This window comes from Haematobia irritans, chromosome 1 (assembly GCF_050003625.1).
Source record: "Haematobia irritans isolate KBUSLIRL chromosome 1, ASM5000362v1, whole genome shotgun sequence".
Taxonomy (NCBI): domain Eukaryota; kingdom Metazoa; phylum Arthropoda; class Insecta; order Diptera; family Muscidae; genus Haematobia; species Haematobia irritans.
The window spans coordinates 15,450,124-15,463,899 of NC_134397.1; the positions used below are offsets into that span (position 1 = coordinate 15,450,124).

General features: G+C 23.9%; 1 protein-coding gene across 2 annotated transcripts in view; it reads left to right on the forward strand.

Annotated features, from left to right (window-relative positions):
• The window catches only part of LOC142220301 (hexosaminidase D), a 148,190-nt gene that overhangs the window by 126,929 nt on the left and 7,485 nt on the right, over positions 1–13,776 (forward strand). For both annotated transcript variants that reach the window (XM_075289353.1, XM_075289352.1), the window contains exons 2-4: positions 7,578–7,718; positions 7,813–8,358; positions 8,418–8,561. In XM_075289353.1, coding sequence (XP_075145468.1) covers positions 7,578–7,718; positions 7,813–8,358; positions 8,418–8,561 — 831 coding nt within the window. The remainder of the gene's footprint in view (positions 1–7,577; positions 7,719–7,812; positions 8,359–8,417; positions 8,562–13,776) is intronic.

The following is a 13,776-nucleotide window of genomic DNA, read 5'->3' on the forward strand; positions in this document are numbered from 1 at the left end:
TCCTTTGAAATTTCAGATATTCTTCCAAGCAGAGCAGTTCAACTAGCACACTTCCCGAAGATACATTTAAAGATCTTACCTATGAAGACTATATCAGATTCTGGATTTATAAGAACTATATTTTTTTTTGAGTTTTAGAGAAATCATTAACATCTCTCGTAAGTGTGTAAGAAAATGATGAAATAACGCCTTGATTTGAAATCTAAAATCTGTTGATTTTCACACCCATTATTTAAATGATTACGAGAAGTAAAATGTGGAAATTTTACATTTAGTTTCAAGCAATTTTCATGATTCTGGATTTCACATTTCGTGCAAATTGGATAAAAACTACGGTTTCTATAAGCCCAAGAAATATGGGGGATATACCAAAACATGGACCAATGCACGCCATTTTCGGCACACGTATTTGCGGTCCTACATTACCTCTAAATTTCGAATTTCAGGTAAATTGGATAAGCCCAATAGGTAAAATCTGGAGATCGGTCTATATGGGGGCTATATCAAAACATGGACCTATACTCACAATTTTCGGCACACTTTTCTATGATCCCAAAATACCTCTAGAGTTCCAATTTCAGGCAAATTGGATAAAAACTACGGCTTCTAGAAACCCACTCCTCCAAATCGGGAGGTCGGTCTATATGGAGGCTCGACCAAACCCTGGACCGATACTCACCATTTGTGGCACACCTCTTTGTGGTCCTAAAATACCTCTAGAGTTCCAATTTCAGGCAATTTCGATAAAAACTACGCATTCTAGAAACCCAAAAAGTAAAATCGGGAGATTGGTATATATGGGAGCTATACCAAAACACGGACCGATGCTAACCATTTTTAGCACACCTCTTTATGGTCCTAAAATACCACTAGATTTCAAATTTCAAGTAAATTGGATAAAAACTACGCTTTTATAAGCCCTCAACCCCAAATCGTTCTATAGAAATAAATTTCTATAGAAATAAAATTTTGCAAAAATTTTCTATAGGAATAAAATTTTGGCAAATTTTTCTATAGAAATAAAATTTTGCGAAAATTTTGTATAGAAATAAAATTTTGCAAATTTTTCTATAGAAATAAAATTTTGCGAAAATTTTCTTTGGAAATAAAATTTTGCCAAAATTTTCTATAGAAATAAAATTTTCTATACAAACAAAATTTTCACAAAATTTTCTATAGAAATAAAATTTCGACAAAATTTTCTATAGAAGTAAAATTTTAACAAAATTTTCTATAGAAATAAAATTTTGGCAAAATTTTCTATAGAAATAAAATTTTGCGAAAATTTTCTATAGAAATAAAATTTTCTATAGAAATAAACTTTTGCGAAAATTTTCTATAGAAATAAAATTTTGGCAAATTTTTCTATAGAAATAAAATTTTGCGAAAATTTTCTATAGAAATAAAATTTTGGAAAATTTTTCTATAAAAATTAAATTTTGCGAAAATTTTCTTTGGAAATAAAATTTTCTATAGAAATAAAATTTGGCAAAATTTTCTGTAGAAATAAAATTTTGATAAAATTTTCTATAAAAATAAAATTTTGACAAAACTTTCTATAGAAATAAAAATTTGGCAAAATTTTCTATAGAAATAAAATTTTGCGAAAATTTTCTATAGAAATAAACTTTTGCAAAAATGTTCTATAGAAATAAAATTTTGGCAAATTTTTCTATAGAAATAAAATTTTGCGAAAATTTTCTATAGAAATAAAATTTTGGCAAATTTTTCTATAAAAATTAAATTTTGCGAAAATTTTCTTTGGAAATAAAATTTTCTATAGAAATAAAATTTGGCAAAATTTTCTGTAGAAATAAAATTTTGATAAAATTTTCTATAAAAATAAAATTTTGACAAAACTTTCTTTAGAAATAAAAATTTGACAAAATTTTCTATAGAAATAAAATTTTGACAAAAGCCTGCAAAAGTGTATAGATATGGAGAATATTTTGAGAAACAATAAAGTTTTCAATGATTAATTTTTGCTTTTGTTCTCTAATCCTGAAATATAAAAGGCAAGCCTTTTAGTATCCTTTCATTGACTTCTTTGTATTGTATATTTATGGCCATTGCATTATCTACAAGTCAAGTCAAGAAAACAGAGATTTTAATAAATTTTTAAAAACTGCTGACAAACAGACGAAGGCAGATTTGTAGAATTTTTTATTAGTTGCCTATTTGATTTTGGTATTCAAATGTTCGAAAGAAAGACAAAAGATCTATAGAATTGTTTCTCATTAAAAATTCAATATGTTTTCATTAAGCATACAAACAAACAGCATCTCTTAGTGAAACTATCAACGCTCCTCCTCCTCTTCATACTCCTCTACGTATCTCCTATATCATAGCTATCACTATCACCGACAGATAGATGACTGGCACAAAATTATTCTCTTTTGTTTTGCGGTGTTTTTTTTTTTTTTTGCTCGAATACAATGTGCCAACGTCAAGTTAAGCAAGAACACAAAAATCTCATTTCAAATTACAAAAGAGGAACAAAGATAGAAAGGCCGAAAAGTCATTCTTTTTCTAGTACGTTGAATATATTTAGCCATGGCTAGTTAAACATAGCACCGAACGGACAAAGACTACTACTGTCTACGAGTATCCGTATCTTGTATCTCCTCAAGGAAAAAACAAAAAAAAAAAAAACAAAATCATGCCTAACATAACTTGTTAGTCAAAGATACCGTTAAACAATGGCCACATCAGATACGGGGATACGGAAAGTAAGGTGTACTTGGGTCTATGAGTACTTTGGCTGAATGAATGTATGTGTGTGTGTGTGGGTACGAGTATGATAGGGCAAATAAGTATGCATGACGATGGAATTCTTTCAAAAAAAAAAAAAGAAATGAGAGGATACTTGGAATAAGAATTACATGTTACAGATAGAACAAACCATAAACATATCTGGTTAACTGATATCAAGGCTTATTATACAAAAAAAAAGTTTAGGAACAGTGGTATAAAATTAAACCAACTAACTAGGAAACCAGGAAAAGTCGAACATCGCTATAGTGGATAACTCCCTATAATAAATTGACTTCAAAAGCACTGATCTTTCATTTTCTTGTATTTTCTATGTGATTTAAAGAATTTCTATACAGTGATTGTTCTATGAAATCGAAGAATTTTAGATATAATGAATTTTTGAAAACAAAAAGAAAAAGGCTTCGAAAAGCGTGACTGAAATTTCACTCACACTCACGCACATTCACGAAGCAAAGTGTTTATTCACGTACGCTCACACACGACACGTGGTGTAGCCAATCCCACTCACGCACATTCACGAAATGAAAACCAGTACTCACGCACGAACTACTTTTAAAGACTCACGCTCAAGCACGATTCACGACAATTCACGATAAATTCACGAAACTCACGAAATTTTTCAAACGGAAATCAGCAAAGGTAACAAAATTCAAAAATTGAATATAGTTCGAGAGCTAAATTAAATATAGTTCGTGAGCTAAATTAAATTTCAGTTAACATACGAGTATGAATTAAATCTTGATTTTTTTCGTGAGCGTGATTTTGCAGAAATTTTATTCTCGCAAATTCACAAAAAAAATTATTTCTCACGCATGCTCACCCACGACATATTTATTTTAGTCCCATTCACGCACAATCACGAGAGTTGCTTTGGATTTTGTTCACGACTCACGTACTTCACACGTGTCACGAATATTTCGTGTCACGCGCACACCTCTAATAATGAGGGATGGATTTAAGTCCTAAAAACATAAACGACAACCATTAATAATTTTTTCTTATATTATTTTTCTCATTTTTTTTTTTAAGGACAAACCCCAGAAATCGAAAATTCCCTCAGAGACATAGGGCACAACTCATATAGTTTTATTAAAAATTTTCTAATGCTTGCTAACAATTTAGGGGAGCTAAAATTAAATTTAAGTTGCTTAGTAAAACCCCTGTAGGATTTCAGCCCTTCGCCGCACAATTTTTCAACTACACCAATTTTCTCATTTTTTTTTTTCTTAATTTTAAAAAACATAAAGGACAAGGACAAGAAACAGAAAATTCCTTTAGGGCACAATCAGTACAGGTTTCTTGGAAAATTTCAAGACAAATTAAATTGCTTTGTAAAACCTTCCAGCTACGTCCCTTTCCCGTTTCATAGATCTCATGAAATCGTTTTGGGTCCACGGTTGCCACAGATGGTAGAATTCAACCAAAAATGTTAGATGTTTTTACGGTTTAGCTGATTGGTACAGTTCTTGATGTTTTGGTAGAATTTTCAAAAAAAATTCCTGTCCAACTAAGAGATACTTCAATTTTCTATAGAAATATAGAAATTTTGACAAAATTTTCTATAGAAATAATTATATACCAAAATAAATAAATAAAATTTTCTATAGAAATAAAATTTTGATAAAATTTTTTATAGAAATAAAATTTTTACAAAATTTTTTATAGAAATAAAATGTTTACAAAATTTTTTATAGAAATAAAATTTTGACAAAATTTTTTATAGAAATGAAATTTTGACAAAATTTTTTATAGGAATGAAATTTTGACAAAATTTCTTATAGAAATGAAATTTTGACAAAATTTGTTATAGAAATGAAATTTTGACAAAATTTGTTATAGAAACAAAATGTTAACAAAATTTGCTATAGAAATAAAATTTTGACAAAATTTTCTATAAAAATAAAATTTTGACAAAATTTTTTATAGAAATAAAATTTTGGCAAAATTTTTTAATATAATTAAAATTTTGACAAAATTTTTTATAGAAATAAAATTTTGACAAAATTTCTTATAGAAATGAAATTTTGACAAAATTTTCTATGGGAATAAAATTTTAACAAAATTTCCCATAGAAATAAAATTTTACCAAAATTTTCTATAGAAATAAAATTTTGACAAAATTTTCTATAGAAATAAAATTTGGACAAAATTTTTTATAAAAATAAAATTGTGACAAAATTTTTTATAGAAATAAAATTTTGACAAAATTTTTTATAGAATTAAAATTTTGACAAAATTTTTTATAGAAATAAAATTTTGACAAATTTTCTTATAGAAATGAAATTTTGACAAAATTTTCTATGGGAATAAAATTTTAACAAAATTTTCCATAGAAATAAAATTTTAACAAAATTTTTTATAGAAATAAAATTTTTACAAAATTTCTTATAGAAATAAAATTTCAACAAAATTTTCGAGGGAAATAAAATTTTGACAATATTTTCTCTTTATTAGGTAAGATACCCTTGTAGTTTAGTCAACGCATGGTTTTAAGCTAAAATCAATGCAATAAGAACTAACAATAATTTGGACAACATTTTCTATAGAAATAAAAGTTTTATTGTTGCTTTCTTCCGATTATGACTTTTTCCAATTGATGACACATAACTTGGCTGATTAGCATTCACGTTATTATGAGGACGTTAAAAATTGAGTCGATTCGCAAATGATGGGAAAAAGTAGTTGCTAGCGTTAGGCACTACTTCCATTGATCTGTCTCTTACATGTTTGTTCGCAATAAATTCTCAAACATTTGAAAAAATCCTCGTATTTTTTATTGCGCTCCTAATAAATAGAAAATTCCCGAGGGCAGGAAGGTTCACAATTGGTTTCTGCAAACATTTCAAATGCTGTTTTCTGGGATGATAAAATTAATACCCTTTCTTGAGGCGCACATGGTTATCTCTTTATATCATAGAACACACAAAAATGTTAATCCATAAAAAATTCCTTAGACATTTTGTTTAGTTTATAGCTTTCTACATAATTATCGTAGGTCAAAAATTCATCTTCAATATGTGGTCAATTAATTATGGCAAATAAATATTTGATTAAATAGAAATGCGTTTGTTTTCTAAAGAAAATTAATATTATTTGAAAATTATTCATATGGCAAAACCACAGTTTTTCCATTTTTCAATGGTTTGTGATGTTTGCTGATACAGCTTTAATGCCGCTATGAATTGTGGTTGAGTAGCTTGACTTGGATTTTTTTCATTCCACGAATATCTCCTAAAGCCAAATTTAGATGGGATTACGTTAACAACTCTAAAGCAGCAAAATAAACAGCAGCACCAGTCCACCAACGAACCAACTCAAAATGTGGCTTACAATTGTTGACCATTACCAGCAAGATCTCTCCCTTGTTGTCGTCTATATGTGTGGAACAAAATGTTTTATTAGCCACCTATGTACATGAACATATACAACAACAACAACACAGAAACACACGCCCACGTATATAATCTACTTGGCTATACCCCAATGCAAGGCAAAACGGATATATAGTGGTAATATGTGTCAGTGGTTCAGATATACCATACATTCCCCCCGTGTTGCCACGTTGTCTATATATGTTCATGTTTTCCGCTTTCAAAAGATTTCCGTTTAGTCAAAAAACAACCTAAACTTCCTAAACACCACTTAGGTGTATTGTACAGAAGGAGAGTGAAAATCTGAATTCATATGTGTGTGTGTGTTTGTATGTGCATAGTTTTTATATGAAAGAGAGATTTGTATAGAGTAAGTGGCCTTTACGGTTTTGGTATTTTGGTGTTTACACGCACGCATGCACACACACACACAACAACTATTAACACCATAAGGGTTTATTTTCGAGGATATTGCAGGTGAAATTGTGTCTAAAAAGGATTGAAATTTCTATTATCACTAAATTATTCTTTATTATATTAACATAATTGGATTTATATGGAATATTTGTTAAAAAATTGCAAATATCTTAGTTGAAAATAGCTATGGTGTTGGACTAATATGAGTTGGACTAAATTTATTTAATTTTAACTTTAAAAGTTTAATTTTAAATTTATTTTTAAGGTGTCTACTTATAATAAATTTTTCAAACTATTGAAAAGGCTTTGAGTGTTTTTTTTAGACAAAATTCCCAAATTCCTTTATGAAAATTTGTTGTATGATATATATTTTTTGTTAAAACTATTTGCATAAACCTTTTTTTTTAAGATTTTAGACGAAAATTGTTGTGAAAATTTGCCTTTATATTTCTGGAAAAATTTTCGATGAATGTTTGTGTCTTAAAAAATAACGCAACAAATTCAAACAAAAATATCTCATGCGTTTCCAGTTTCCATAAAAAATTTGATATGCGACAAATTTGCATAAAAAAGATTATCTCATACGACAAATGTTCAAAAAATAGTATTTTGTCATGTGATATATTTTAACAAAACATTCCCATGCAACATATTGAACAAATAAAAACAGAAACGACAAATCAAAAAAACATTGCCATTAAATGAAATTTTTTACATGATAAAAAATTTTATAAAATTTTAAGGCTATGGTCACACTAAGCAAATATTTGACCAAAATGAGTGTCAAACATTTTTCCAGAACCATTTTCCAAATATCTGAGTACCGTTTTTGGAAAATACTCCTACCACGATGTTATATATCCAATATGAACTCAAAATGTTAGCTGGTTTGGCTGTGGCGACGGATTCTTTTTTGAATTCTGTCAAATATTTGCCTAGTGTGACCAAAGCATAAGAAAACACCTTAAACTGTTAGATTGTATAATATATTTTTTATTTATTTTTTTTTTGCAGATGCACACAAATATTTTTATTTTAATTTGGCGTCGTAAAATATCTCTCCTATTACTTTTATCATCGCTTGTACTCTTCGGTCTATGGACTTGGGCTTATTTTGATACAAATCATAATTTTCCACAAGGATATGGTGTAAATGTAAGTAAATGCCAAACACTCTCTATCTCTTCCTCTTTATCCCTCTCCGAGAACCTGAGAACCAAAACTAAATCTCCCTATATTCACATTTTAGAATATTCCCGATGCCGATAGCATAGATAAAGACTCCTACAAACATATCTATGTCCTGCAAAAGCTTATCGCACAAGCTAATCGTGTTCTACGTTTCCAACAGGAAACCGACAAAATAAGCACAAAATCAAAAAAGGATCTACGATCCCAAAACCATCCAAATAGTCTAGCCAATTCTGGTCTAGGAAGATTTCTTAAACCTACCAAAAATCCCCCATCTGTTGTAATAGAAGAGGCATCCGCCCAAACTCTCTCCTTGGTGGCAAGACGTAAAAAGGGACCGATAGTTGGTGAAAGTTATCTCTTCGAAGAGGAACGTTTAAAAATTTTAGAAAATCAACAGCGTGTTCGCAATTCTGCCATGGATGAGATACAAAATCAAATGGAGAATGAAGCTCAAATGTTATCCTCAGCTGAGCGTCAAACACAGTATGAACATGAATTACAACGTATGGGTATACCTGTTGTTGCTGGAATTGGTCCAGATGGTGCCAAACCACCCAAAGAACGTTTGGTTCATTTCGATTTGAAAGGAGCTCCTCCAAAAGTAAGATTGAATTTAACTACCTAATGATTTGAGTTCTTAGAACTTTTTAAATTTTATAGATTTCATTTTTAAAAGAATTATTGCCAGTTATGAAAACTTTGGGTGCCACAGGTTTGTTGCTCGAATATGAGGACATGTTTCCATTTGAAGGAAATATTTCAACTCTAGCTGCCAAAAATGCTTATTCACGTGAAGAATTGAAGGTAAGACAAGAATCCCTAAAATTTTAAAATATTAGCATATTTGATTTTCTCAAACATTTAAAGTTCATTAGAAAAAATTTTTGTTGTTGTTTTATTTCAATAGAAAGTTTTGTCAAAATTTTGATTTCAGTAGAAAATTTTGTCAAAATTTTGATTTCAGTAGAAAATTTTGTCAAAATTTTGATTTCTATATAAAGTTTTGTCAACATTTTTATTTCTATAGAAATTTTTGTCAACAATAGAAAATTTTGTAAAAAAAAAATATTTCAATAGAATTTTTTTTCTAAATTTTGATTTCAATACAAAATTTTGTCAAAATTTTTATTTCATTAAAAAAATTCCAAAAGTTTGATTTCTATAGAAACTTTTGATGATGATTTCAGTAGAAAATTTTGCCATATCTTTAATTTCATTTGAAAAATTTGTCAACATTTTTATTGCAATAAAAAATTCAAAAGTTTAACTCCAATAGAAAATTTTCTCATAATTTCGACTTCAATAGAAAATTTTGCCATAATTTTTATTTCAATAGAAAATTTTATTTAAATTTTTATTTCAATAAAAAAAAATAATTTTGGTTTCAATAGAACATTTTTTAAAAATTTTTATTTCAATAGAAATTTTATTTAAATTTTTATTTCAATAAAAAAATTTGCCAACTATTTTTTTTTATTGAAACCAAAATGTTATGCAAATTTTTATTTCAATAAAAATGTTTTTCTTCAATAAAAAATTTTGTAGAAATTGTTATTTCAATAGAAAAATTTGTAATTTTTTTTATTTTTATAGAAAATTTTCAATAGAAAATTTTGTCATAATTTTTATTTCAATAAAAAAATTTAATTTTTATTTCAATAGAAATTTTATTTAAATTTTTATTTCAATAAAAAAAATTGCAAACTATTTTTTTATTGAAACCAAAATTTTATGAAAATTTTTATTTCAATAAAAATGTTTTTCTTCAATAAAAAATTTTGTAGAAATTGTTATTTCAATAGAAAAATTTGTAATTTTTTTATTTTTATAGAAAATTTTCAATAGAAAATTTTGTCATCATTTTTATTTCAATAAAAAAATGTAATTTTGGTTTCAATAGAACATTTTTTAAAAATTTTTATTTCAATAGAAATTTTATTTAAATTTTTATTTCAATAAAATAATTTGCCAACTATTTTTTATTGAAACCAAAATTTTGTGAACATTTTTATTTCAATAAAAATGTTTTTCTTCAATAAAAAATTTTGTAGAAATTGTTATTTCAATAGAAAATTTTGTAATTTTTTTTTATTTTTATAGGAAATTTTCAATAGAAAATTTTGTCATAATTTTTATTTCAATAAAAAATTTAATTTTGGGTTCAGTAGAACATTTTTTAAAAATTTTTATTTCAATAGAAATATTATTTAAATTTTTATTTCAATAAAAAAATTTGCCAACTATTTTTTTTTTTGAAACCAAAATTTTGTGAAAATTTTTATTTCAATAAAAATGTTTTTCTTCAATAAAAAATTTTGCAGAAATTGTTATTTCAATAGAAAAATTTGCAATTTTTTTTTTATTTTTATAGAAAATTTTCAATAGAAAATTTTGTCATAATTTTTATTTCAATAAAAAAATGTAATTTTGGTTTCAATAGAACATTTTTTAAAAATTTTTATTTCAATAGAAATTTTATTTAAATTTTTATTTCAATAAAATAATTTGCCAACTATTTTTTATTCAAACCAAAATTTTGTGAACTTTTTTATTTCAATAAAAATGTTTTTCTTCAATAAAAAATTTTGTAGAAATTGTTATTTCAATAGAAAATTTTGTATTTTTTTTTTATTTTTATAGAAAATTTTCAATAGAAAATTTTGTCATAATTTTTATTTCAATAGAAATTTTATTTAAATTTTTATTTCAATAAAAAAATTTTGGCAACTATTTTTTTATTGAAACAAAAATTTTGTGAACATTTTTATTTCAATAAAAAATGTTTTTCTTCAATAAAAAATTTTGTAGAAATTGTTATTTCAATAGAAAATTTTGTATTTTTTTTTATTTTTATAGAAAATTTTCAATAGAAAATTTTGTCATAATTTTTATTTCAATAAAAAAAAATAATTTTGGGTTCAGTAGAACATTTTTTAAAAATTTTTATTTCAATAGAAATTTTATTTAAATTTTTATTTCAATAAAATAATTTGCCAACTATTTTTTTTTTTTTGAAACCAAAATTTTGTGAAAATTTTTATTTCAATAAAAATGTTTTTCTTCAATAAAAAATTTTGTAGAAATTGTTATTTCAATAGAAAATTTTGTCAATTTTTTTTATTTTTATAGAAAATGTTGTCATAATTTTGATTTCAATAGAAAATTTTGCGATAGGTTTTATTTCAATTGAAAATTTTGTCAAAATTTTTATTTTAATAAAAAATTCCAAAGTGTGATTTCAATAGAAAATTTTCTCATAATTTTGACTTCAATAAAAAATGTTCCCATAATTTTTATTTCAATAGAAAATGTCATAATTTTTATTTCAATAGAAAATGTCACAATTTTTATTTCTATATAAACTTTTATCATGATTTTGATTTCTATACAAAGTTCTGTCAAAATTTTGTTTTTACTAGAACATTTTGTCAAAATTTTTCTTTCAATAGAAAATTTTGTCAAAATATTTATTTCAATAGAAAATTTTTTCAAAATTTTTATTTCAAAGAAACTGTGTACAATTTTTTATTGCAATAGAAAATTTTGTCAAAATTTTTATTTCAATGAAAACGATTTCCAAAATTTTGATTTCAATTTTGCCATAATTTTTATTTCAATAGAAAATTTTGTCATAATTTTGATTCCAATCGACAATTTTGTAAAAAATTTTATTTCAAAAGAAAATTTGTCAAAATGTTTATTTCATTAGAAATTTTATCACAATTGTTATTTCAATAGAAAATTTTGCCACCTTTTCTTTAATTGAAACCAAAAATTTGAAAACAATTTTATTTCAATAGAAATTTTATCAAAAATTTTTTTTTTCAATATATTTTTTTTCTCAAAATTTTTATTTCAATAAAAATGTTGTAGAAATTGTTATTTCAATAGAAAATTTTGTCAAATTTTTTATTTTAATAGAAAATTTTGTCATAATTTTGATTTCAATAGAAAATTTGGGCATAATTTTTATTTCAATAAAAAAAATTCCAAAGTGTGATTTCAATAGAAAATTTTCTCATAATTTTTATTTCAATAGAAAATTTTGTCATAATTTTTATTCCAATATAAAATTTTATCATAATTTTGATTTCTATACAAAGTTCTGTCAAAATTTGGGTTTTAATAGAAAATTTTGTCAAAACTTTTCTTTAAATAGAAAATTTTGTCAAAACTTTTCTTTAAATAGAAAATTTTGTCAAAATTTTTATTTCAAAAAAATTGTGTAAAATTTTTTATTGCAATAGAAAATTTTGTTAAAATTTTTATTTCAATGAAAACAATTTCCAAAATTTTGATTTCAATAGAAAATGTTGCCATAATTTTTATTTCAATAGAACATTTTGTCATAATTTTGATTTCAATCTACAATTTTGTAAAAAAAATTATTTCAAAATGTTTATTATTGAAACCAAAATTAAAAAAAAAATTATTTCAATAGAAAATTTTGTCAAAACTTTTATTTCAATATTTTTTTTTCAAAATTGTTATTTCAATAAAAATGTTGTAGAAATGTTTATTTTAATAGAAAATTTTGTAAATTTTTTTATTTTAATAGAAAAATTTGTCAAAATTTTTATTTCAATCAATATTTTTTAAATTTTGGTTTCAATAGAAAATTTTGTAAAAAAATTTATTTCAAAAGAAAAATTTTTCAAAATTTTTATTTCAATAAAATTTTTATTAAAATTTTTATTTTAAAGAACAATGTTTCAACATTTTTATTTCAATAGAAAATTTTGTCAAAATTTGGGTTCAATAGAAAATGTTGTCATAATTTTAATTTCAATGGATTTTTTTTTTTAAATTTTGTGAAAATTTTTATTTCAATAAAAATGTTTTTCTTCAATAAAAAATTTTGTAGAAATTGTTATTTCAATAGAAAATTTTGTAAATTTTTTTATTTTTATAGAAAATAGAAAATTTTGTCATAATTTTTATTTCAATAAAAAAATTTAATTTTGGTTTCAATATAAAATTTTTTAAAAATTTTGGTTTCAATATAAAATTTTTTAAAAATTTTTATTTCATTAGAAATTTTATTTAAATTTTTATTTCAATAAAAAAATTGCCAACTATTTTTTTATTGAAACCAAAATTTTGTGAAAATGTTTATTTCAATAAAAAATGTTTATCTTTTGGTTTCAATAAAAAATTTTGTAGAAATTGTTATTTCAATAGAAAATTTTGTCAATTTTTTTTATTTTTATACACAATTTTGTCATAATTTTGATTTCAATAGAAAATTTTGCGATAATTTTTATTTCAATTGAAAATTTTGTCAAAATTTTTATTTTAATAAAAAAAATCCAAAGTGTGATTTCAATAGAAAATTTTCTCATAATTTTGACTTCAATATAAAATTTTCCCATAATTTTTATTTCAATAGAAAATGTCACAATTTTTATTTCAATATAAAATTTTATCATAATTTTGATTTCTATACAAAGTTCTGTCAAAATTTTGCTTTTACTAGAACATTTTGTCAAAACTTTTCTTTCAAAAGAAAATTTTTTCAAAATTTTTATTTCAAAGAAACTGTGTACAATTTTTTATTGCAATAGAAAATTTTGTCAAAATTTTTATTTCAATGAAAACAAATTCCAAAATTGTGATTTCAATTTTGCCATAATTTTTATTTCAATAGAAAATTTTGTCATAATTTTGATTTCTATGCAAAGTTCTGTCAAAGTTTTGCTTTTACTAAAACATTTTGTCAAAACTTTTCTTTCAATAGAAAATTTTGTCAAAATATTTATTTCAATAGAACATTTTTTCAAAATTTTTATTTCAATGAAAACAATTTCCAAAATTTTGATTTCAATTTTGCCATAATTTTTATTTCAATAGAAAATTTTGTCATAATTTTGATTTCAATCGACAATTTTGCAAAAAATTTTATTTCAAAAGAAAATTTGTCAAAATTTTTATTTCATTAGAAATTTTATCACAATTGTTATTTCAATAGAAAATTTTGTCACTTTTTCTTTAATTGAAACCAAAAATTTGAAAACAATTT